Source organism: Macaca mulatta, chromosome 2 (assembly GCF_049350105.2).
Source record: "Macaca mulatta isolate MMU2019108-1 chromosome 2, T2T-MMU8v2.0, whole genome shotgun sequence".
Classification (NCBI taxonomy): Eukaryota; Metazoa; Chordata; class Mammalia; order Primates; family Cercopithecidae; genus Macaca; species Macaca mulatta.
The window spans coordinates 151,570,738-151,596,297 of NC_133407.1; the positions used below are offsets into that span (position 1 = coordinate 151,570,738).

General features: G+C 48.0%; 1 protein-coding gene across 6 annotated transcripts in view; it reads right to left on the reverse strand.

The window, feature by feature from the left end:
- TMEM40 (transmembrane protein 40) overlaps positions 1-24,367 on the reverse strand; it is a 32,002-nt gene extending 7,635 nt beyond the window's left edge. For 2 of the 6 annotated variants that reach the window (XM_077993484.1, XM_077993481.1), the window contains exons 1-5: positions 24,229-24,367; positions 10,066-10,146; positions 9,280-9,411; positions 2,924-3,013; positions 1,171-1,224 (exon numbers count right to left, since the gene is read on the reverse strand). In XM_077993484.1, coding sequence (XP_077849610.1) covers positions 1,171-1,224; positions 2,924-3,013; positions 9,280-9,411; positions 10,066-10,138 — 349 coding nt within the window. In that variant the 5' untranslated portion in view covers positions 10,139-10,146; positions 24,229-24,367. Of the gene's footprint in view, positions 1-1,170; positions 1,225-2,923; positions 3,014-9,279; positions 9,412-10,065; positions 10,147-16,898; positions 16,954-24,228 lie in introns of those variants that run through there. The other 4 variants (XM_077993482.1, XM_077993483.1, XM_077993485.1 and 1 more) reach the window with 4 other exon arrangements.
- Between the last annotated feature and the right edge of the window lie 1,193 nt (positions 24,368-25,560).

The window sequence follows — 25,560 nt, forward strand, 5'->3', positions numbered from 1 at the left end:
CACCTGGGCCCAGGAGGTTGAGGCTGTAGTGAATCATGATCACACCACTGCATTGCAGCCTGGACAACAGAGTGAGACCGTGTCGCAAAAAAAACAAAAAACAAAAAACAAAAACAAAAACCCACAAGACAGATGACCCAGAGGTAACCACTGATTGTATTTGTTACATAACAAATGAAATCTTTTCTTTAGCATATACATAAGTGTTTTCCACTGTTTTACTTAGGTTATTGCCAGGCATTAGGAGACGATGTAGATTTCAGAAATATTGGATTAAACACAGATATTAAAGCTTTCTTATCTAGTAGTGTGCATTTGTCATATTCTTTGGCAAAAGAGTTCATTCTACAAGTTCTTTTTTTTTTTCTTTTTTTGTTTCTCATTCTACAAGTTCTATTGCATCCTAGTGCTACCAACCAAAGCGCCATATTATTTATGCCTCCTCACTGTAGTAATCAGGGTATTAGAAATAATTATTCTGTAAAATGGGTATTGTGGAGATCAGATCCTTAATTTTTCCTTGTGTGCTGAAACAGCCCAGTATTCCAAGAGAGGGGTTACCGATCACGTCCCATTCTACTCGTTTAGGAGCTGAGGCCCAGAAAAGTGGGTGACTGTTCATGGTCACCCCATAAGTCAAGGTTATAGCTCAGACGAAAATGCAGGATTGGCTGGACGAGGTGGCTCACGCCTGTAATCCCAGCACTTCGGGAGGCCGAGGTGGGCAGATCACAAGGTCAGGAGATCAAGACCATCCTGGCCAACATAGTGAAACCCCGTCTCTACTAAAAATACAAAAAATTAGCTGGGTGTGGTGGTGTGCACCTGTGGTCGCACCTACTGGGGAGGCTGAGGCAGGAGAATCACTTGAATTCGGGAGGTGGAAGTTGCAGTGAGCTGAGATCACACCACTGCACTCCAGCCTGGGCGACAGAGTGAGACTCCGTCTCAAAACAAACAAAGACCCCAGAAAATGCAGGATTTCCTCAAGACAATCTCATGCCCACCTCCCCACCTGCCAATGTCATAACCACCCAACTGGCCACATCTCCTGTATTTGGGTGGGACTTTTCAGCTCATGAATCACCCTCATGACCTTGTTTCTGCTCAACAAAGCCCTCTTTTCCTTCGTCTAATTGTTTTCTCCAAAGCCACTGGGAAACTGATTACCTCCATAGAGCTGAAGCTCATCCTTCAAAACGTCAGGCTCCCCATGCCCAGGACCTGGATGGAGACAAACCCTTTAGTCAGAACTCCCAAACACAGTGACCCAGGCCACTTCCATCTCCCATGGCTTTGAAGCTTAAGAAGTACCAGAGTCCGGCCGGGCGCGGTGGCTCAAGCCTGTAATCCCAGCACTTTGGGAGGCTGAGACAGGCGGATCACGAGGTCAGGAGATCGAGACCATCCTGGCTAACACGGTGAAACCCCCTCTCTACTAAAAAATACAAAAAACTAGCCGGGCGAGGTGGTGGGCACCTGTAGTCCCAGTTACTCGGGAGGCTAAGGCAGGAGAATGGCGTAAACCCGGGAGGCAGAGCTTGCAGTGAGCTGACATACGGCCACTGCACTCCAGCCTGGGCGACAGAGCGAGACTCCGTCTCAAAAAAAAAAAAAAGAAGTACCAGAGTCCTTGTGCTGGAGGTGAGGTGGGGGGTGGTCTTCAAGAGGCAAGGCAGCACAAGTACCTTCCCTTTGCCCTCTCTGATGCCCCCAGAGCTTCCAGAGGTGACCACATTCATAAAGCACTCAAGACCTAAGAGGACTTGGACCTTGCTCAGGGTTAATAGTGGGTATATATTGGGCACTAGCATGCACCAACACTGTACTAAGTGATTTATATTTAATACTTCATTTGCTCCTCACAGACATCCTATGAAGAAGGTATTAGTACCTACCCCACCCATTATACAGATAAGGACACTGAGGCTCAGTTACATTATTTTCCCAAAGTCATATAGCCAGCAAGTGGCAACTCTACTAGGTCTGTTGCCAAAGCCTGCGTTCCTAATCATGTTTATATCCAGAAAGAGAACCCAGGGCTCAGCTCTAGCCTCATGGGCAGCATTTATTAAACAGCTTCTGTGTGACAGGTTCTGTACTAGGCAATAATTCAGCCCTTTTCCCCGTGGTCTTTCCTTCCTATGAAATTTGTTGTTTTATTTCTTTTGCAAAAATTATTTCCTGGTTGTAAAAATAAAACATGCTCTGCCAGCCGCGGTGGCTTACCCCTGTAATCCCAGCACTTTGGGAGGCCGAGGTGGGTGGATCACTTGAGACCAGGAGTTGGAGACCAGCCTGAGCAACATGGTAAAACCCCATCTCTACTAAAAATACAAAATTAGCCAGGCATGGTGGCACATGCCTGTAATCCTAGCCTCCTACTTGGGAGGCTGAGGAAGGAAAATTGCTTGAACCCGGGAGGTGGAGGTTATGGTGACCCAAGATCGCGCCATTGCACTCCAGCCTGGGCAACAAGAGTGAAACCCTGTCTCCAAAAAATAAATAAATAAAAAATAAAACATGCTCATTGTAAATTATTTATAGTATAGGACAGTTCAAAAAAGGGAAAATAAAAATCACTTATAATTCCACCATCCTGAGATAACCACTATTAACATTTTGGTATTTTTCCTTCCAGTTTTGATTATAACCATATGTCTGAATTTTTATAAAGTATATACGAGATCAAATTAATTCTATGATTTGGCATCTTTCTTTTTCGGTTCAGCAATAGATGAAGAGCAGAGCTGTCACCAGGACAGGGTGCAGCATCCTTTATTCTGCTGCTGTCAGGCTATTTCCTATTTTATCCTGCCGTAAACAATGCTGTGAAGAACATCACACAGGCAGGTTCAGTCCCACTGAGAAACTCAACAGTGAGTGAGCAGGCAAAAGAAAAATGGTAAGGCCTATTGCCTACCGGGTGAGCTGTTCCCATGGGGGTGTCCAGCCCCCAGGCTCCGTCGACGTTTTCTGGTTGCTCTGGGGTGCTGGTCTTCATCGCTGCTCTCTGCGGGGAACAAACACAAGCTGGAGGAGAAGCTCCGCCTGGACTGAGCTGGGAATGCGTTCATTCTGGTGGCCATTCTCAGAATTTAGTTTATGCGAAGAGTGTGGTTTGGTGGGAGGAACTCTGATTTGGGGACTGGAGATAGGAGACCTGCCACTCACATTCTGTGTGAGTTTGGACAAATCCCTTAATATTTCTGTTGATTTCATGTCTACACAATATTTCTGCTGCTGCCTTGCCTACTTTATCAGACTTCCATGAAGATAAGACAAGGTCCCATGAGGCGTCACAGTGCTGAGATGTCTTCCATCCCACCAAGTGCAGGGGCTGTGTCATCTCTGTTTCCCCACCCATCACACTGGCTCTGGATGTTTGCTGTGTCTCCCACCCGCCGGAATATCCTTCCTGTTTGTCTGTGTTATTGAGAAGCTTAAGCTGATGTCACACCTCCTATAGAAAGCCTTTGCCAACTGCCCCAGCTCACACTGGTCTTGCCTTTCCCTGCTGGGGTTTCTATAGCACCAACTGTTTGTCCTTGACTCAATGGACATGAAGGCCAGCGGTCTCATGATGTGCCTCTCTCCAAACATTTCATCTCCTGAAGGACATGACCTGGGTTCTCCACCCTGCAAGGGTGCCTAGCGGTGAACAGGAGCTTGATCAAGACTTGAAAATGGTTGTCATTTGTGCTCTTTGGCCAGTCAGCATTCCAAGAATTCAGGTCTACGAGTTTCTGGCTCCAGGTCCAAAAGATTCCTTTATCCCAAGACAGGACCATGGGACCTCCTGGTCAGTCATGGGCAATTTAAAAAATTCCAGGAAACCAAATTAATTGTGCTTAAACATCAGTGCATCTGTGATCTCAACTGGATAAGGAGGAAGAGGGATTGGGAAGCTCAACAAAATCACAACAGTGGTGTTTATCTCAGAAGAGAGGATTTTGACTTCTATTCTCTTCTATATTTCACAAATATTCATCAGTGCAAAAAATGACTTTTTATTGCTAAAAAGATAATGCATGTTGCAAAATAAAGAAATACAGAAAACAAAGTAAAAGTTATTCCAATTTTCTTTCTTTCTTTTTTTTTTTTATTTGAGACAGAGTTTCTCTCTTGTTGCCCAGGCTGGAGTGCAATGGCGTGATCTCAGCTCACTGCAACCTCCACCTCCCAGGTTCAAGCGATTCTCCTGCCTCGGCCTCCCTAGTAGCTGGGATTACAAGCGCCCACCACCACGCCCGGCTAATTTTGTACTTTTAGTAGAGACAGGGTTTCTCCATGTTGGTCAGGCTAGTCTTGAACTCCCGACCTCAGGTTATCCACCCGCCTTGGCCTCCCAAAGTGCTGGGATTAGAGGCATGAGCCACCGCGCCTGGCTTTTTTTTTTTTTTTTTTTTTTGAGACGGAGTTTTGCTCTTGTTGCCCAGGCTGGAGTGCAGTGGCACGATCTCGGCTCACTGCAACCTCCGCCTCCCAGGTACAATGATTCTCCTGTCTCAGCCTCCCAAGTAGCTCAGATTACAGGCATGTGCCACCACGCCTGGCTAATTTTTTTTTTTTTTTAACTAGAGACGAGGTTTCACCATATTAGTCAGGCTGGTTGTGAATTCCTGACCTCAGGTGATCCACCCACCTTGGCCTCCCAAAGTGCTGGAATTACAGGTGTGCACCACCACAGCTGGCAATTACTCTAAATTTTATCCACTAGAGACAATTGCCATCAATGTGTGAATAAACATTGTTTTAGCTTTTTCTGTGATATATTCATAATACAATTTTTTTGGAGACAGGGTCTTACTCTGTCACCAAGGCTGAAGTGCAGTGGTACAATCAGGGCTCACTGTAGCCTTGACCTTCCAGGCTCAAGTGATCTTCACACCCCAGCCTCCTGAATAGCTGGGATTACAGGTATGTGCCACCATGCCCAGCTAATTTTTTGTATTTTAGTAGAGATGGGGTTTCGCTATGTTGCCCATGCTGGTCTCGAACTCCTGGACTCAATTGATCCACCCACCTTGGCCTCCCAAAGTGCTGGAATTACAGGCGTGAGCCACCCTGTCCAGCCTAATACAATTTTTTTAAATAAAAGGTATTATGGAATATATGCTGTTTAAAATGAAGACTATTTTTTGTGTATGCTCTCTGATTGAGTTACTTAAAAAATTACCCAAACTGCAGAACTGTGAGCTAAATGCACCTTTTTTCTTTCTCTTTTTCTTTTTTTTTTGAAACGGAGTCTCACTCTGTCACCCAGGCTGGAGTGTAATGGCACAATCTTGGCTCACTGCAACCTCTGCCTCCCAGCTTCAGTGATTCTCCTGCCTCAGCCTCCTGAGTAACTGGGATTACAGGCTCCCGCCACCACACTTGACTAATTTTTGTATTTTTAGTAGAGAAAGGGTTTCACCATGTTGGCCAGGCTGGTCTTGAACTCCTAACCTCAGGTGATCTGCTTGCCTTGGCCTCCCAAAGTGCTGGAATTGCAGGAGTGAGCCACTGCGCCCAGCCTCTTTTCTTTATAAATAAATAAAAAAAAAAAGTTAACCATGGCAGAAAGACTCACTGTTCGGCTGGGCATGGTGGCTCACGCCTATAATCCCAGCACTTTGGGAGGCCAAGGCAGGCGGATCACGAGGTCAGGACTTCAAGACCAGCCTGGCCAAGATGGTAAAACCCCATCTCTACTAAAAATATACAAAAAAATTAGCTGGGTGTGGTGGCATGCGCCTGTAATCCCAGTTACTCTGGAGGCTGAGGCAAAGAACTGCTTAAACCTGAAGGGGCGGAGGTTGCAGTGAGCTGAGATCGCGCCACTGCACTCCAACCTGGGCGACAGAGGGCGAGACTCTGTCTCAAAAAAAAAAAAAAAAAAAAAGACTCACTATTCTTTGCTAGTGTCCCTAGTACCCATGACAAAGACTGGCACAAGTTTGGTGCTCAGTAAATATTTGTTAAATAAATGTAAGGAATACACTAATACGTTTTGGGTGGTTATCTCTGGGTAATGGAGCAAAGGGTGATTTATTTTCTCATATTTCTGTTTCCCTATATACTCTATATTTTCTATAAAGTACCTGTGTGTAATCTTTTACAGTTGACAATAAAACTTCATCTAAAAATAACTAGATTGAAACAGGTATGTGGGCTAGGCGCGGTGGCTCACACCTGTAATCCCAGTACTTTGGGAGGCTGAGGCCGGCGGATCACGAGGTCAGGAGATCGAGAACATCCTGGCTAACACGGTAAAACCCCGTCTCTATTAAAAGTACAAAAAATTAGCCGGGTGTGGTGGCGGGTGCCTGTAGTCCCAGCTCCTCGGGAGGCGAGGCAGAAGAATGGTGTGAACCCAAGAGGCGGAGGTTGCAGTGAGCCGAGATCACGCCACTGCACTCCAGCCTGGGCAACAGTGCAAGACTCTGTCTCAAAAAAATAAATAAATAAGTAAAAATAAATAAATAAATAAAACAGGTATGTGGGAGAGAGATGCTGGATGTGACTATGAGTGAGGGTCCTGCGTGTGAGGACGGCAGGGCTGCAATGAGGTACCCAGGCTTGGGGCCTCTGGGGTAACAGGTCCCCTCCGGGCCTGAAAAACAGGTAGTCATGTTCTGGCTGCAGGTCAGTCACGGTAGGATCAGGGACCAGGATCCTGAATGTCAGCCTGTCTTCATGCTTCTAGGACTGTGGCTTTCTCCTACTGCTTTCTCTTAGTGCTCCCTTTGGCTAATTTCAGCCAGTCCCATGTATGAGGTGGAGACTCCAGGGTGCCTGGGTGCCAGGGATTATGGTCACATGGGGGACATTTTTGGAGGAGCAGCACTCCTTGAGGGACAACCAGAGGACAGAACACTCCTTCCAGCCCAGGGAGGAGAAACAAAACGACAGGCAACAAACAGCCCCCTCCCTGCACCTGGAAACTCTTCTTCCAGAGCCAAACCTCATACACGGTGGGCTTGTGTGTTTTCTCGTTTTTTGTGTTTAAATGGGGAGATGGCTTCCTTTCCAGTGCCATGAGGAGACTGGCTACAAACAAACCCACGGGGCCCACTGGCCACTCTCCCTCCTCTGCTGAAATGATCATTGATTTTGTGGCTTTGGGCCTTGGTCTCAGCATTTGCAACATGAGGACATAAGACCAGAGCTTTTCTTTTCTTTTTTTTTTTTTCCTTCCAGCCCAGGGGACCTTCCATTAAATAAAATCTTAAGCTCAAGCCCACAGCATAAAAGAGATCATAGTGCAGGAGCTCTGGCTGAGGAGAGTTAGCCTCCCCGGTTCCACAAAAACCTCCAGGGAATCCCAAGTTGGTTACTGAGTTCTCTTAGAGCACGTCAGTTGTCCTCTCTGTACTTCAGTTTTCTCACTTGTAAACTGGGAATAATAATAGTACCTTCCTATATGGGTTGCTGGGAGAATTGAGTTATTACATGCAAGTGCTTAGAACAGCTCCCAGCACAGAGTAAGCATTCAATAAATATTGCTGGTGCTACTACTATAAAATTCAGCCTTATATTTTGAATTAAAAGAATACAAATGAAAGAACATTCTACTGTTTCTTGGAGAATAATGTGGTTATTTGTAATCAAGATGCTATTGGAGGCCAGGCACAGTGGCTCACGCCTGTAATCCCAGCACTTTGGGAGGCCAAGGCGGGCAGATCACCTGAGATCAGGAGTTCAAGACCAGCCTGGCAAACATGGAGAAACTTTGTCTCTACTAAAAATACAAAAATTTGGCCAGGCATGGTGGCAAGTGCCTGTAATCCCAGCTACTCAGGAGGCTGAGGCAGGAGAATCGCTTGAGCCCAGGAGGCAGAGGTTGCAGTGAGCCAAGATCATACCACTGCACTTCAGCCTGGGCGACAGAGCAAGACCGTGTCTCAAAAAAAGAAAAAAAAAAAAAAAAGATGCTATTGGAGATGTCGTTCCTCTAAACCCACTAAAGTACTGACAAGGAATCAATACTTAGGAATGATTTGTACAAAAATTCAAAAGGCAAAAGCTTTTGCACAAGGATGCTCATGAGCATGATAAACCTGGGAGGGGAAGATCATAACACAACAATTACTTTTAGAGCTTTTTTTTTTTTTTTTTTTTTTTTGAGACGGAGTCTCACTCTGTCGCCCAGGCTGGAGTGCAGTGGCCGGATCTCAGCTCACTGCAAGCTCCGCCTCCCGGGTTCACGCCATTTTCCTGCCTCAGCCTCCCGGGTAGCTGGACTACAGGCGCCCGCCGCCTCGCCCGGCTAGTTTTTTGTATTTTTTTTAGTAGAGACGGGGTTTCACCGTGTTAGCCAGGATGGTCTCGATCTCCTGACCTTGTGATCCGCCCGTCTCGGCCTCCCAAAGTGCTGGGATTACAGGCTTGAGCCACCGCGCCCGGCCACTTTTAGAGCTATTAATATGTCCTTTTTGCTAAGACTTTACCTGTATAACGAATTTAATCCTCACAAGAATCCCATGAGGTATTATGTATTGCTATCATCCCCATCTTATAGATGAGGGCACTGAGGCAGCCAGGGGTTGAGCAGTTTACCCAAGAACATGTAGCTAATTAGTGGTAAAGACAGGATTTGAACCTGTAACACACGCTTTGACTATGGCACTGGGGTGCCCCTAATAAACCTAAATGTTACTTTACATGAGATGCAGCCACTTGAGGGGCTGTTCGGTAAACATTAAAAATAACTGCAGAGGCTGGGCGCGGTGGCTCACGCCTGTAATCCCAGCACTTTGGGAGGCCGAGGCGGTGGATCACGAGGTTAGGAGATCGAGGAGACCATCCTGGCTAACACGGTGAAACCCCCTCTCTACTAAAAAATACAAAAAACTAGCCAGGCGTGGCGGCGGGCACCTGTAGTCCCAGCTACTTGGGAGGCTGAGGCAGGAGAATGGCGTGAACCCGGGAGGCAGAGCTTGTAGTGAGCCGAGATTGCACCACTGCATTCCAGCCTGGGCGACTGAGCAAGACTCCATCTCAAAATAAATAAATAAATAAATAAATAAAAATAGCTGCAGAGATATTACAGAATAACATGGCAAAAAGCTTAGGACAAGATGGGGGAAATTTTTAAATGGAGGACAGAATTGCCTATACTATCAATTATAACTGTGTACATAGAAGGACGTGTGGACAGATCGGCTCTAGAAGAGAATGTGGAGAAACAGTATTGGAGTTTCAAATACTTCAATGACTTCAAGTATGGGGGATTGTTTCCCCATGTAAATCTTTTTCTTGAATAATGCACATATATTTAAATCTTTGCTATACCTGAGGAGGAGGAGGAGGAAGAAGAGGATGAGGAGGAAGAGGAGGAGGAGGAAGAAGACTTGTCTCTTTCATACTGTTCTTGGGAAAATAGTCCAGCCTTCCCATCTTGCTTATGGAAATCTGTCTCTCCATCTGCAAGGCACATAGAGGCCAGGGGATGAGCATTTCCCACCCTTCCCACCCCAGGGACCACCCAGTCCTCTCCAGGGTTCTACTTGGACTTGAGCCAGGAAGGACTGGATTATCTTCCCAAATATCTAGGGCCAATGCAACGTGCAGGAGACCAAGGCTCTCAGAGATACCAGGGGCTCAAGGAAGGCTCAGTACAGAGATTTATCTGAATATGGACTCAGAAAAGGGGCTTCTAAGCCCCCTGCCCTGCCCAGAGAAAGCTAGACTCTGTAGAGGAGTTGCCAATTTAGGATCCTTTGTAAATTACAGCCAAGATGGGGTGTGATCAAGCCCTAAACCTTCCCATTCCCCATTCTGGGGTCACACAGGACCCTCTCTACCTTCTAGGGGTATCCCTAGTGCCAGCCCAAGCCCCCAGAGAATTCTTGAGATTTGGCAAGCAGCTGAGGGTCCCCATAGCTAGACAGCACAGGAGGACAGATTGGACCATGCACATGTATGTGTGCATGTGTGTAAAACCACTACTTCCCCACTTCAACTGTGATTTGAGGCCCTGTGCAAAATGAGCTGAGCAGGGTCTTCTTCCGTCCCTTCTACTTTTGGACTCCACCTCCCATGTGGTTTTGCCCAGAGGGTCAGAGAAGGCAAACGTACAGTCTAGATCTTCCGTTTCTCTGTGGACTTGACTGTTGTCTTGAGGCTGGGAGGGGGATACTGAAGTCTCCATGGCTTTTCCTGGAGGAATAACAATAATCAGTAGTTAATATCACCTTAGTTAATATCTTAATATATAAAGAGCTTGGCAAATAAATAAGAAAAAGACAAACACTCAACATTCAAAGGAATAAGAAAATTAATTAACAAAAAAAATGGTAGTTCTGTTGGCAAGCAAGAAGGCCGGGGCAGTGGAGGGAGGAGGGTTAAAGGAGTGGGGAATCGGGGTGGTAGGTATCGGTTAGACAACTAGCAGGGGGCTTCATGAAGGAAGTCAGTTTTTATCTGTACCTGACAAGTCAGGCACCATCCTTTTTTTTTTTTTTTTTTTTTTTCCTCGTAGAGACAGGGTGTCTCTATGTTGCCCAGGCTGGTCTTGAACTCCTGGGCTCAAGCAATTCTCCCACCTTAGCCTCCCAAAGTGCTGGGATTCAAGTGTGAGCCACCATGTCCAGCCTAGGTACAGTTTTTTTTTTTTTTTTTTTTTTGAGACGGAGTCTCGCTCTGTTGCCCACGTTGGAGTGCAGTGGCCGGATCTCAGCTCACTGCAAGCTCCGCCTCCCGGGTTTACGCCATTCTCCTGCCTCAGCCTCCCGAGTAGCTGGGACTACAGGCGCCCGCCACCTCACCCGGCTAGTTTTTTGTATTTTTTAGTAGAGACGGGGTTTCACCGTGTTAGCCAGGATGGTCTCGATCTCCTGACCTCGTGATCCGCCCGTCTCGGCCTCCCAAAGTGCTGGGATTACAGGCTTGAGCCACCGCGCCCGGCCTAGGTACAGTTTTGACAGGAATGCAGATTTGAAGTTAGTGAACCAACTCCAATCCCACAAACATGGCCAACATCCAGGAATGACTGAGCAAAAAGGCAAGGGAGTCCTGAGCCCTGGCAGGCCTCACACACAGAGCCACCTGCCACCTCTTGACAGCTATGTGCACAGGAAAGAAGTTTCTTTTAGTGGAGCCGCTGTGCTGTGAGTCTCTGTTATAGCAGCTGAGCCAGGAAGTGCAGGCTCCCTTTTGATTCCTTGCCCCATTTCTTCTACTCTCAGCTCTGAAGCTGAGACCTCAAATCTGAGAGGAGGTAGATTTACTAGTCTCTGACTCATTTATTTTTTACTTTTTTATCTGAGACAGAGGTCTTGCTATATCGCCCAGTCTAGTCTTGAACACCTGGGCTCAAGCAATCCTCCCACCGCAGCCGGTAGCTGGGACTACAGGCATGTGTCACTGTGCCCAGCCTCTGACTAATTTAAACCACAGTTTCTCAGCCTCAACATGACGGACATTTGGGACTGGGTAACACATTGTGAGATGTTTAGCAGCCTCCTCCCTCCCAGATGCCAGTAGCACTTTCCTGTTCAGCTGTGACAATAAAAAATGTTTCCAGACATTGCCAAATGACCCCTGTTGTGGGGCAAACATCGTCCTCCATTTGAGAATGGTCTAGAGAATCTACCACAAGACCTTGGCAGGAAGCCTCCTCTCCTGTGTCTTAGAGCCAGATTGCCTGGGCTGAAATCCTGTCTCTGCCTCTTCTAGCGATGGAAGCATGGGCAAGTTACTTAATCCCTCATTGTGCCCTGGGTTTCTCATCTGTAAAATGGAGACAGTAATAGTGCTTACCTCATAGTATGTGAAAATGGCAGGACAGTCCTTAGCAGGGTCGTTGTGAATGTATGTTTCCTCCTCTACAGGCCTCCTCTTACCCTTGGACATCCAGTGTCCAGTCCCATCCCCGCTCATCCCCCATCTCCTAGACCTCAGACTCCATTACCGTTTTTTTTTTTTTTTTTTTTTTTTTTTGAGATGGAGTCTTGCTCGCTCTGTCACCCAGGCTGGAGTGCAGTGGCACGATCTCAGCTCACTGCAACCTCTGCCTCCGGGATTCAAGTGATTCTTCTGCCTCAGTCTCCTGAGTAGCTGGGATTACAGGTGCCGCCACCACACCCAGCTAATTTTTGTGTTTTTCGTAGAGACAGGGTTTCACCATATTGGCCAGGCTGGTCTTGAACTCCTGACCTTGTGATCTGCCCGCCTTGACCTCCCAAAGTGCTGGGATTACAGGCGTGAGCCACCGCACCTGGCCTACCCTTTTCTAGAATAAAACTTCCCATTTCTCAGAGCAGAATTCAGCTAGGCATTAGGAAGTCACTAGCCATTAAAACGCATCGATATCAAGATGGAATGACTGACAACAGAAGCCTCCAGGGCATATTTCTATTTTGAATAGTGTTCTTTGCACGCAAGAGGTGACTAGTATATATTCATTGGCTGAGATCATCTCTAATGAAGGTATTTCAGCTAGAGTGGAGAAGAGTTGTAGAGTCACATGGGGGAAAGAGAGCTGCTGGCTGATGTCAGATAGACTGAAGTTTACAAAGTGATGAACTCTTTTTCCAGTCTCATCTCCATCCTGCTCTGTGTCCTGGTTACACACAGCACTTTTGGCTTAGTCCATTCTTTCCTAAGATCAGATGCAAATCTGACCTTCCAAGCACAGGTCAAAACCCACTTCCTTCATGAAGTACTATTTCAGTTGTCTAAATGATACCCACCAACTCTATTCCCCACTCCCCTAACCTTACTCCCTCCACTATCCCTAGCTTTTTTTTTTTGACACGGTCTCTCTCTATCACCCAGGCTGGAGTGCAGTAGTGCAATCACAGCTCACTGCAGCCTTGAACTCCTGGACTCAAGCGATCCTCCTGCCTCAGCCTTCTGAGTAGGTAGGACTACAAGCATGTACCACCATCCAGGGTTTGTCTCCTTCCCTAGATCATTAATGTAGCCTAAGTAGGGACTAAGGCTGATTCATCTCTGTGTCACCCATACCCTGTACAAAGCCGGGAACAAAGGAAAAATGATGATAACAAGCAGCTATACGTGCCTACTATCTGCCAGGCAAGGTTCTAACAGTTAACTTGTGTTAAGTAATCTATTCCTCACCACAAACCTATGAAGGCTCACTAGGGCCATGCCCATTTTATAGGTCAGAATATTGGGGCACAGAGAGGATAAGAAACTTGCCCAGGACCGGCCAGGCATGGTGGTTCACGCTTGTAATCCCAGGACTTTGGGAGGCTGAGGCGGGTGGATCACGAGGTCAGGAGATCGAGACCATCCTGGCCAACATGGTGAAACCCAGTCTCTACTAAAAATACAAAAATTAGCTGGGTGTGGTGGTTGCAGGCCTGTAATCCCAGCTACTCGGGAGGCTGAGGCGGGAGAATCACTTGAATTCAGGAGGCAGAGGTTGCAGTGAACTGAGATCGCGCAATTGCACTTCAACCTGGGCGACAGGGCGAGACTCCGTCTAAAAAAAAAAAAAAAAAGAAAGAAAGAAACTTGCCCAGGACCACATGGTAAGTGGTTAAGCAAGAGTAGTTGCTCAGCCCATGCTGGGAGACTAAAGGAGTGATGCTGGCTCCTCTTTTCAGGACCCTAACATTGGCACCAGGAAAGAGGACACACTAACAGTCATCAGAGTGTTATGCAAATATGCTGACCTGGCTTGTATTTAGCTACTGATGGAGCCTTGAGTAATTGTTCCCATAGCCAAGGGAACTTCCTTAGGCACGTCTTTAGCACACTGAAGGGGAGGAATGGAACCATCACAGAGGGAAGACCTCACGTGGCTCTGTTTCTCCTTTTAATGTCCTTGTCTGTTTCTCCTCCACCCATTTTTCTTTTTTTGCCTTCTTTCTTTTCTTTTCTTTTTTTTTTTTTTTTTTGAGACAAGGTCTCACTCTATTACCCAGGCTGGAATACAGTGGCACGATCACCGCTCTGCAGCTTCAGCCTCCTGGGTTCCAGTGATCTTCCCACCTCAGCCTCCCAAGTAGCTGGGACTACAGGCATTTGCCACCACAGCCAGCTAATTTTTTAGTTTTTATATTTTTGTAGAGATGTGGTCTCACTATGTTGCCCAGGCTGCTCTTGAACTCCTGGGCTCAAGTGATCCTCCCACCTTGGCCTCCCAAAGTGCTGAGATTACAGGCACGAGCCACCACCCCCGGCCTCCACACAGGTCTTATTTAACTTAGGGAAGGACTGAGGCTCAGGTAGAGGAAGAGACTTGTTCAAGGTCTTCCAGCTTATAGATGGATTCAAATCTGACTCCTACCCCAACAGAGAAGCTTCATGCCCCAGCTACCCCGATTAGAGGCCTCTAGCACCACCTCAGGTGGCCCCCACATCCAAGGCTGATCCTACAAGGAAATGGAATGCCCGACTTTCTGGCACTTTTCTCCAAAAAGCCCAGCCCTGCTGAGTCATGGGTGGTGCCAGGGCCTCTGTACCCACGGGTCCTGCTAAACTGGATTTCCCCTTCAGGTGAGCCCAGATTTCCTGAGCTCCTGCTGTCACAGAGCCTGGGCCCAGGGCAGGAGGGCTGACAGAGCACACCGAGCCATGACAGCCTCACAGCACTCTCCTCTCCCAGCTCTCCTGACTCTCATACAACCAGGAGAGAGGCAGGGTAGAGATTATTGTCATACTTTACAGAAGAAGAAACCAAGGCCCTGAAATGGAGAGGAACTTGCACAGGTCATGGAGCCACACAGGGGCAAGGCTGGCTCTTTCATCACATCAGATCAATTTGGTTCAACTTTTATGTAACAAATTGTGAGTTGTTTTTCAGTTGCCATGGACCCGCAGGTTGACAGTCACATAACCTGAGCATGCCAGGTTACTATGCGTGCCACTACAGGGGAACCTAAGTGCTCAGACTGAGGAGTGGGGACTGAATTAAGAAGCAGATAGCGCATGCCAGGATTCAGTATCCAATAAGATCAAGCTCTGGTATCGCCCCATGGCAGGATCCAATCAGATCATGCCTCCCACATCACTTCATTGCAAGATCCAATCAGGTCATACCTCATTACCGTATGCTTATAAAACCTGCCCAGCTCCCAGCTTGGTGAGACAGATTTGAGTGTTTCCTCCTATCTCCTTGCCACTGGACTTATAATAAAGCCTTTCTTTTCTCAAAAGCCAGTGCCATGGTATTGGCCTCTATGTGCATTGGGCGGTGAGCCCATTGATTGTGTGGTAACAGCTCCAGAACTCTGCTTCTTGATTCAGGGGCTGCTTGTCTTCCTGGTGTCCCATATTGGATGAGGGGGCTGAGGTGACTGAAACGGAATTGGATTTCAACAGAAAGTGAAAGGCAGAGTAGGATAAAAGTTTCAGTGGAGGAGGTTGGGGGCAGCAGGCAGTTGAAGGGGTAAGAGCCAGAAAGGGTGGAGAAGATCAGCCTGGGCCTTGAATGCCAAACTGAAGATGGCCAACTTTTCCTGAGGGTAGACCGAGGAACGTGTCTGTGGGCCAGAAATGCAGGGCAAGCTCAGCTAAACAAGCCCAGTGTGGGAAATGGGGTGGGAGCTCTGGAAGCAGAAACAGCAGCTGGGAGGGGAACAGAGTGGACAGAGGAATGGACATTTGCTGCTTTTGCCCACCTGGCATGAAAGCCCCCATCTTCTGGTGATTACACAGGATTTCGCTTTGAGGAAATCCAGCCCCCACTGGACAACAGCTTGGGGCTGGCCCTCGATGTGTCAAGCCCTCCCTGGCTGAGGGGTGGGGACAAGGCCAAGGGCAGAGCCAAGGGTACAACAGTGTTCTCAGTAATCTCCTTCAGCTTCCCAAGCCACCCCAGACAAGCACGCACTCTGATTTCAAACAGACCCTTTTTCGTTTTTGTTTTGGTTTTTTGAGACAGGGTGCTGAGATTACAGGCATCAGCCATCGCGCCCAGCCTCAAACAGATCCTTGTTATGCAATCACAGCTCCAAAATAAGTACTCCCCAAAATAACTGCACTCCCTCCCTAAGCCCCTTTTACATGGAATCTGTGGAGTGGTCACTCCCATTACCCAGGTTAGAACATCAGCCTCTCTTTCCGCAGGAATCTGACTTGTGACATGAGTGACCCAGAGCTCTAAAGGCTGGCATGGGTGGTTTGCCCTGAGACAGAGCTCTGAAGAGGCTGGTGCTCTCTATTCTGCCCCCTGGTCACAGCCTCCTCTGCAGTCTTGTTTTTTACCTTTCCCTCTGTTCTGTGAGACCCACCCCCATCTGCTTATCTTCCCAGGAAAGTCTTTCTTCGTAGCCTGAGGTGGCTTTGTGACTTGCAACCAAAGCACTGTAGTTGAGACAAATGTCTGGGGAGGGCTCCAGCTTCCTGCAGAGCTCAACAGGGCTCATGGCAGACCAGCTCCACAGACTTCACTCCAGCCTCCAGGCTGAGGCTTGGCAGTGTCCCTGAGCCCCCATATGAGGGGCTGGGGCTGAACTTCAGGCTGGGTTGGGGACCTCCTGGGTTTCCCCCAGCCCCCTCCTTTCCCTCATCTTCCAGCATTGTGATCACCAAAGCAGCAGCAGCCCTGATGATCCTGCCCTAGAGACTTGTCCCCCTGCTGAAGGTGCACCTCTTGCACCTGGTTCAGCACCTCAGTGGTTTTTCTATCACTGTGATAACAAACACCCACCAACTTAGTGGCTTAAAACCACACAAATTATCTCACAGTTCTGCAGGTCAGAAGTCCAACGTAGGTCTCACTGGGCTAAAATCGACGTGTTGACAGAGCTGTGTCCCTTTTTGGAGGTTCAAGTGGAAAGTCTGCTGCTGCTGCTGCTAGTGCAGCTGCTTCTCCTTCAATTCCCTTCTCTAGGCCCTTTATCTCATCCATCAAACAGGGAATAACGTCACACACTAAGGGCTCTGGGGCTCAGATGGGGTTTTGGATAGCACAGGACGCAATATCATGCCCTTACCCAGGGGGCGATACTGACGGATGCCCTGATGAAGCCAGTGGGACAATGGGGTCTGGTAGCACCTGCTTCAAGTCAGGCTTAAGCACTTCACTTCCCAGCTCATGATTTTGGAAAATTACTTTACATCTCCAGGCCTCTGTTATCTCATCTGTAAATTAGGGATAGTGTCACTGTCTTGCAGGGTTGCTGTGAGGATTGAGATTAAAAGGACTTAGATTCTGAGCTCCCTGGAAGTAGAAACCATGTTTTTCTGGCTCCCGGCTACATTCTAGCCCCTGGCTTAGACGAAATGCTTAATTAAAAGAAGTCACAAAGTGCTGAATTTAAGAGCTTAAAGAAATAATATTAGGAGGCTGGGCGCAGTGGCTCACGCCTGTAATCCCAGCACTTTGGGAGGCCGAGGCGGGCGGATCACGAGGTCAGGAGATCGAGACCATCTTAACACTGTGAAACCCCATCTCTACTAAAAAACACATACACACACACACACACACACACACACAAAAATTAGCCGGGCATGCTGGCAGGTGCCTATAGTCCCAGTTACTCGGGAGGCTGAGGTGGGAGAATGGCACGAACCCAGGAGGCGGAGCTTGCAATGAGCTGAGATCACACCACTGTACTCCAGCCTAGGCGACAGAGCAAGACTCCATCTCAAAATAAATAAATACATAAATAAATAATAAAAAAAGAAATAATATTAGGACTACAAAGATTCTTTGTATCTCCCTCTCCTCTTATAGCATCTTCCACTTGTTTACACCCCTTCTTCTTTCTCACTACTCTCCCCCAGGCCCACCTTACCTCCCCACAGATCTCCAGGCTTGGAGTTCTCTCCCCCTCCCCAAGTTGGAATTCTATAGTGTTGCATCCAGGAGATCAAAACTGAGACCCAGAAAGGGAAAAGGACTTGCTCAAGACCACACAGTGAGGAGTGTGGATATGAACACATCAACATCAACATCAGAGTGTGAGGGGAACCGTGCAGAGGGAAAGAAAGAAGATGCTACGGTTTACACCTCCACCATTTCGTCTAAGTCAGCCAGGCAGTTTAATAGTGGGATGACAAGCCGCACTGGCCGGCCATCCAGCTGACTGTACTAGATGAACTTCCATGAATCTGGGGGAACCTTATGGCCACTGCATACCCAAGGATGCAGACAGGACCTGGGGTTGCCCCTGAGGAGTGTGGAATGACACCTAGGCTGCAACAAAAAAGTGAAAAGGGACAAAATCAAGTGTGATACCCAAGTTTCAAAATAATGGCTGTGGCCAGGAGCAGTGGCTCACGCCTGTAATTCCAGCACTTTGGGAGGCTGAGGTGGGCGGATCACGAGGTCAGGAGATCGAGACCATCCTGGCTAATATGGTGAAACCCTGCCTCTACTAAAAGTACAAAAAATTAGCCGGATGTGTTGTGGCACGTGCCTGTAGTCCCAGCTACCTCGGAGGTTGAGGCAGGAGAATTGCTTGAACCCAGGAGGCAGAGGTTGCAGTGGGCTGGGATGGTGCCACTGTACTCCAGCCTGGGTGACAGAGCGAGACTCCGTCTCAAAAAAACAAAAACAAAACAAAAACAAGGCCAGGCGCAGTGGTTCATGCCTGTAATCCCAGCACTTTGGGAGGCCGAGGCAGGCAAATCACAAGGTCAAGAGATCGAGACCATCCTGGCTAACACAGTGAAACCCCGTGTCTACTAAAAAAACAAAAAATTAATCGGGCATGGTGGTGGGCACCTGTAGTCCCAGCTACTCGAGAGGCTGAGGCAGGAGAATGGTGTGAACCTGGGAGGCAGAGCTGGCAGTGAGCCAAGACCGCACCACTGCACTCCAGCCTGGGTGACAGAGTGAGACTCCGTCTCAAAAAAAAAAAAAAAAAAAAAAAAAGGAATAATAATAATAATGGCTGTACAGAAAGAGGATGGTTGGGTTCTGTGTGGAGGCTGTTTATACTCAAAGATCTAGGATTTTAAAAAGATAATCTGGAAGGAAAGAAAACAGTGCAAGCATCGAGGTTGTTGTCTAGCACATAGTAGGTGCACAACCAATGTTTGTTAAAGTGGCAATATGAGCCAACAAGGTGATATAGCTACAGAGCAAAGCTACCATAGCCTTAGGTCATATTAACAGAAGCACAGAGTCTACGGTGAAGAAGGTGGCCCACATCCCACCATCCCCAATCCTCCATCCTGGGTTTACTTCTGGGTCCCACATAGAATAAGTTCTGGACAGACAAAGGGAATCCAGAGGATGTAGCGGTTACAGAGACTACACCCAAGAAAAGTGGCTTGGGGAGCAGGGCACTCAACCTAGGGATGAGCTCCACATGGATGGGCCCAGTCACTGTCCCCAAGTCTCTGCAGAACTACTCCAGGACGCCAGGACAGGGGGAGCAGGTAGGGCTGTGAGCTCATAAGGAAAGGTCAGTACCTTGAGGAAGTCACCAGGGAAGTTGCCAACTTCAATATATAAAAGAATTTTCTTCCTTTTTTTCTTCCTTTTCTCTTTCTTTCTTTTTCTTTCTTTCCTTCCTTCCTTTTCTTTCCTTCTTTCTTTCTCTTCCTTCCTCTCTCTCCTTCCCTCCTCCTTCCCTCCTTCCTTTCTTTCTTTCTTCCTTTTTCTTTCTTTCCTTCTTTCTTTTCTTTCGTTTTTCTTTCTTTCTTGCCTTCCTTCTCTTTCTTTTTCTTTCTTTCTTTTTCTCTTCCTTCCTCTCTCTCCTTCCTTCCCCTTTCCTTTCCTTTCCTTTCCTTTCCCCTTCCTTCCTTCCTTCCTTCCTTCCTTCCTTCCTTCCTTCCTTCCTTCCTTCTTTTCTAGAGACAGGGTCTCACTTTGTCACCCAGGCTCAAGTGCAGTGAAGCAATCATGGCTCACTGCAGCCTTGAACTGTTGACCCTGGGCAATTCTCCTGCTTCGGCCTCCCAAAGTGTTGGGATTGGCCTTCCAAAGTGTTGTGCTGAGCCACTGCACCTGGCCTCAATATATAAAATAATATTCTAAAAATGACAACAACTTTGGGGTTGTCCTGAGCATGCTGCCATGTGAAGTGGCAAGTTGAGGAGTGGCAGGGGTTGGCTTAGATGTTCTTAGCTCAGAACCTATTAGTCTCTCAAGCAATTCTTTCCAAAGTACAGGAGGAAAATATTAATTTATCGATTTCTATGTAATTTTTAACTAAAAAATAGTTAATAGTATATAGGTTAGCCCTGATGTGCACCCTTGGATCATATGTCAGACACCACATGTTATGTCCATTACGTGGGGCTCCCAGAGGCCAGTGGGGAGCCCCACAAGGCAGACAGGTTGACCGTGACCACGTCTTCCTTTTCTTTACATTCAGACTATTGCCATATATTGTGGTATGCAGGAGCCCAGTTGGGTTAATTTGAGGCTCAAATGAAATAGCTTTCACTGAATCAGCCCCCTTATTGTTGACGAGTGACTTCAAAGAGTCTGCAAAGAAACTGCGGATGGAGATAACCCTAATCATGAAAGTACAAACAAGCAACAGGAAAAGTGTGGGACAGACTTGTCCTTGCTCTTAGTTTAGCCGCATTACCACGTTGGAAAGAGCAATGGAAAGGAATCTCACACACAAAACAATTCTTTCCTGTGTATTTGAGTTCCTGAAAAAATGAGAAACAAATACAAACTCAAAATACAAAATAATAACGAGAAACAAATACAAACTCAAACTCAAATACAATTGTATTTGAGTTCCTGAAATAATAATGAGAAACGATTTGAAAGGTGGATTTCCATCCACTATCACTGGTGATGAAATTCACTGTGAACGTACACTGGTCCTGAGACATCAGCTAATGGCCACTATACTTGTATATACATGTATATATATATCTATGCATATGTATATGCTGGGGGTGCCCAGAGCATTCTTCTTGAGAAGATTGTGCAATCAAAAAGTTAGATGAGTGCTGCTCTAGATCCTTAGACCTAGCTAGACACTAGGGGATGCTAGTCCTGGTTTGGGGTTTTTGGGTCTAATCGGATAATTTGTTTCAGATTTAGGGACAAGGAAAACTAGAAGGGGAGTATGCACTCCACAAAACATTTTTGAGGCTCCACTGACACATTTGAAGATTAATAGGAAGAAACCTAAAACTCATTAAAGGCTTTCTCTGGCTCTGATCATCCTAACTTGGTGTAGTGTTGAGTCAAACACCAAGGCACCAAGGTGGGTGCCCTGCTAGACAGAGCCAGGCGGGTCCCTTCTCCCACAGCCTGGAATCTCAGTCTCTGTTTCTCTCTCTTTCCCATCTTTCTTTCTCGGTTTCTACCCACCTCTCTTTCTCTCTCTCTTTCTCTCTCCCTCTCTCTCACTCACACACACACACACACACTCACTCTCTCTCACAACACACACCACACACATACACACACTCACACACACACACAACTGACAATAAGAAACAGAAAGGTGGCATCCAGTACAAGAGCTTGTCAGTTCTCTCGAACATCAGACAGACCTAGATATTCAGTTCCCGCCTTGACCCCTCACTGACTCTGCGACCTGGAGCGTGTCACATCCATTCTCAGAGCTTCAGAATCCTTAGCTGGAAAAATGGGCATGCCTACAACTCAACAGACAGTGACAAATAATCCAGTTTAAAAATGGACAGGGGACTCGAATAGACATTGCTCGAAACAAGACGCAGAAATAGTCAATAGCACATAGAAAGATGCTCCACATTGCTGGGTACGGTGGCTCACGCCTGTAATCCCAGCAATTTGGGAGGCCGAGGCGGGCAGATCACCTGAGGTCGGGAGTTCGAGACCAGCCGGACCAACATGGAGTAACCCCGTCTCTTCTAAAAATACCAAATTAGCCAAGCATGGTGGCGGGTGCATGTAATCCCAGCTACTCGGGAGGCTGAGGCAGGAGAATCACTTGAACCTGGGAGGCAAAGGTTGCAATGAGCTGAGATCATATCATTGCACTCCAGCCTGGGCAACAAGAGTGAAACTCCATCTCAAAAAAAAAAAAAAAAAAAAAAAAAAAAAAAAGAGGATGCTCCACATCATTAGTCATTAGGGAAGTGCAAATCAAAACCACCATGAGATACTCCTTTACACCCACTAGGGTGGCTTACGATGAGACATACAGACAGTAACAAGTATTGGTGACGGTGCGAAGAAACCGGAGCCCTCATACATTGCTGGTCAGATTGTAAAATGGAGGTCACTTTGGAAAACAGTTTGGCAGCTCCTCAAAAGTTAAAAAAGATTTACTACATGACCCAGCAATTCCAATCCCTAGTATATTCGTGAGAGAATTGAAAACCTATATCCGAACAAAGACTTGTAATGAATGTTTATAGCAGCATTACACATAACAGCCAAAAATGGAAACAACCCAAATGTCCATCCCCTGGTAAATGGAGACACAAGGTTTGAGATCATCATACAATGCAACCTCATCCAACCAGTGTGAGGAAGGAAGGATGGACACCCACTGCAATGCGGATGAGCCTTGACGACATTGGGCTAAGCGAAAGAAGCCACTCGGAAAGGACCACACACCATATGATTCCATTCAGATGAAATGTCCAGAATACACAAATCCATAGAGATGGAAAGTAGGTTTGTTGTTGCCAGAGGGAAGGGGAAGTGGGGAGTGACGGCTAAATGGTACAGGGTTCACCTTGGAGATGATAAAAAAAAATTAGATAGTGGCACTGGCTGCACAACTCTGTGAATGAACAAAAACACTGAATTGTACATCATTTCTATCTATCTATCTATCTATCTATCTATCTATCTATCTATCTATCTATCTATTTATTTTGAGATAGAGTCTCCCTCTCACCCAGGCTGGAGCACAGTGGTGCAATCTTGGCTCACTGCAACCTCTGCCTCCTGGGTTCAAGTGATTCTCACACCTCAGCCTCTTGAGTAGCTGGAATTACAGGTGCACACCATGCCTGGCTAATTTTTGTATTTTTAGTAGAGATGGGGTTTTGCCATGTTGGCCAGGTTGGTCTCGAACTCCTGACCTCAAGTGATCTGCCCGCCTCAGCCTCCCAAATTACTGGGATTACACAGGTGAACCACGCCGCCTGGCCCTGAATTATACACTTTTAAAGGGTGAATTTTATAGTAGTGAATTACATCTCAGTAAATCTGTTATTTAAAAAAAAAAAAGAAGAAGAAGAAACAAAAAGAAAAAGGAAAGACTCCACCCACAGGGTTGTTGTGAAAGTGAAATAAGGCGGGGAGCAGGGCAGGCCCAGCATGGTCCTTGGCGTGCAGCCAGCACTTGAGATCTCGCTCTCTGATCCTTTTCACAAGGAGGATTTCCCAGCACAAGTAACCTGGTGCTCTAGGGCTACACTAGCCTGAGTTCACTCCCCACCACTCCCCCTAACACACACTCCCGACTCATTAGTCAGGGCTCTGAACTCTTCTGGGCAGTTTCTTAACAAAACAGAAGAAAATAATAAGCACAAGACCATAATTATTCTCATCCCCCTTAAAAGGAAACTAGGTTGGCTTGAGGCCTGAAAGCCAGAGTGTTTTGAGCAGAGGCAGCTCTAGGACGAGGATGACAGCCTACGGGGATGGGTGGGGGGAGCTCTGAGAGGTCTGCCAAGCCCCCTTCCCCTTGGGCCACACCACCTGCGCCTGAGGCTCTGACAGGCAGCAGGGCCCCCTCCCCATGGCCCAGCTTTCTGTTTGGCACATCCTCCCCGGGGTGCCTTTGAGCTGGAAGCAGGGGGACAGCTGGCTTCTTCCTCCCAAGTCTCCCAAACCTGGCTGCAGCTCAGGGTGGCTTCCTCCAGGAGGGGCAGAGAGAGGGGCGGCTGCCTGCAGTCACTGATGGTGGTGCAGAGGCTGAGATATTTGCGGGAATGCCCCTCCCCTCCTAAGCTGTTAGGTTCCATAACAGCGAGGGTGTGAGGGGCCTTCAGAGATCTAGTTGGACCCTTCATTTCACAAGTAGGGAAACTGAGGCTCAGAGAGGTCAAGGGTTTTTCTGAAAGTCTTGCAGCAAGTTGGTGACAGAATTGGGAGCTGGTCACCTACCACGGCCAAGTATAGGCGGGTGGAAGCCTCAGCACAACCCAGGGAGGTGAATATTTGTCATCCTCCCCTGAGGTAGAGACAAGTTCTCACCCAGCTAGGAAGATGCAGAGCTGGGACTCAAACCCAGGTAGACAAGTTCTCACCCAGCTAGGAAGATGCAGAGCTGGGACTCAAACCCAGGTCCACCAAGGAACCACACAATATCAAGCCTATTGAGGACACTCTTTCTCCCAATTTCCTTAAAAGCTGACCCTCCATCCCACTGCTCACCCAGCCCCATGTCCCATTACCTGTGGTCCTTTAGCTTGTCTGGGCAGCAAGAGGAACTCTGTGTAGACTGTGTGGATGCTGGGTTGGTCAGGGGAAGGACAGGAGAGGCTGCACCTGTGACAGCAAGGAGGGCGGGACTACCGTGACGTTGCCCCTGGGCCCCACTCGCTCACTGGGATGGCATTCCTTCCTGCTGGTGCTATCTGCCCCAGGCCTTCCTGTCTGACTTGACTCTTCCCTACAGCACTACAGGGGGGCGGGTGGGGCAGCTACATGCCTGGCCTTGCCTCAGGGCCACAGCCATGCCCTTGGACTCCAGGAGCCAGTGAAATGGGGGCAGCTGTGCCACCCTTGGCTGTACCAAGCTCTGGGAAGGGAGGAGGGGACGTGTCCCAGGTACCCCCTCCACCCACATTGGTGAGGCTGACTCAGGCCCCAGCCACGTGTCCCAACCTGCCCTGTGCGTCCCAGAGGGGAAGGAAGATACTCCGATGCTCCCACGAGGCTGAGGTTGGGCAGGGAGTAGGAGAGAAGGCCTGGGGGCTCAGGAAGCTGGCAGTGCCCGCTCCTAGGGAGGAAACTGGGTTACAGCTAGAGGAACTTTTGGAGAGCACCCACTCGCCTTGTGCAAGTGAGAAAACACAGGTCCCTAGAGAGGTGAGAGGAGCAGTGATGGACCTCACACAGCCGAGGGCAGGGCCCCAGCTCAGCCTGCCTCCGCCTCTCCCCTCTCACTTTTCCAGCACTGTGGCAGCAGGACGGGAAACAAGTCCCACCATGGGAGCCCCCAGCCTCGGAGGGAAACAGGCAAGGTCCGGCGAGCTGCGGGCTCCCCAGGAGGACTTCCTGAAGAGGGGTCATCCATACCCTAAGCTCAGGCCTCAAATCTTGGAGTCATACTTGACACTTGGCTTTCTAACACTCTGTATCTCACCCATCTGGAAAATCCTGTTGGTCCTGCCTTCAGTATAGCCTGAATTCAGCCCCTTCTCTCCACTCCTCACCTGTCACCTTGATCCAGCCAGCGTCATCACCATCATCACCGGGCTCCTAGCTCCCGCCCTCGCCCCTGACTACTCTCTTCAGCCAGGCAGCCAGGGGGTCCTGTTCAAACCCAAGGCAGCTCACACCCCTCCCCGCTTAGCCCCTGCCACACTCCCACCGCACTCAGGGTAAAACCCAAGGTCTTACAGGCTCCTGCGAGATCTGCCCCACACCTCTGGCCCTCTCTGGCCTTGGTTCCCATGACTTCCTCCCTCATTCTGCTCCAGTAACACTGGAACATGTCCCAGTTCCCCTGGGTAGGCTCCCTCCTCAGGGCCTTTTCCCTGGCTATTCCCTCTGCCTGGAGT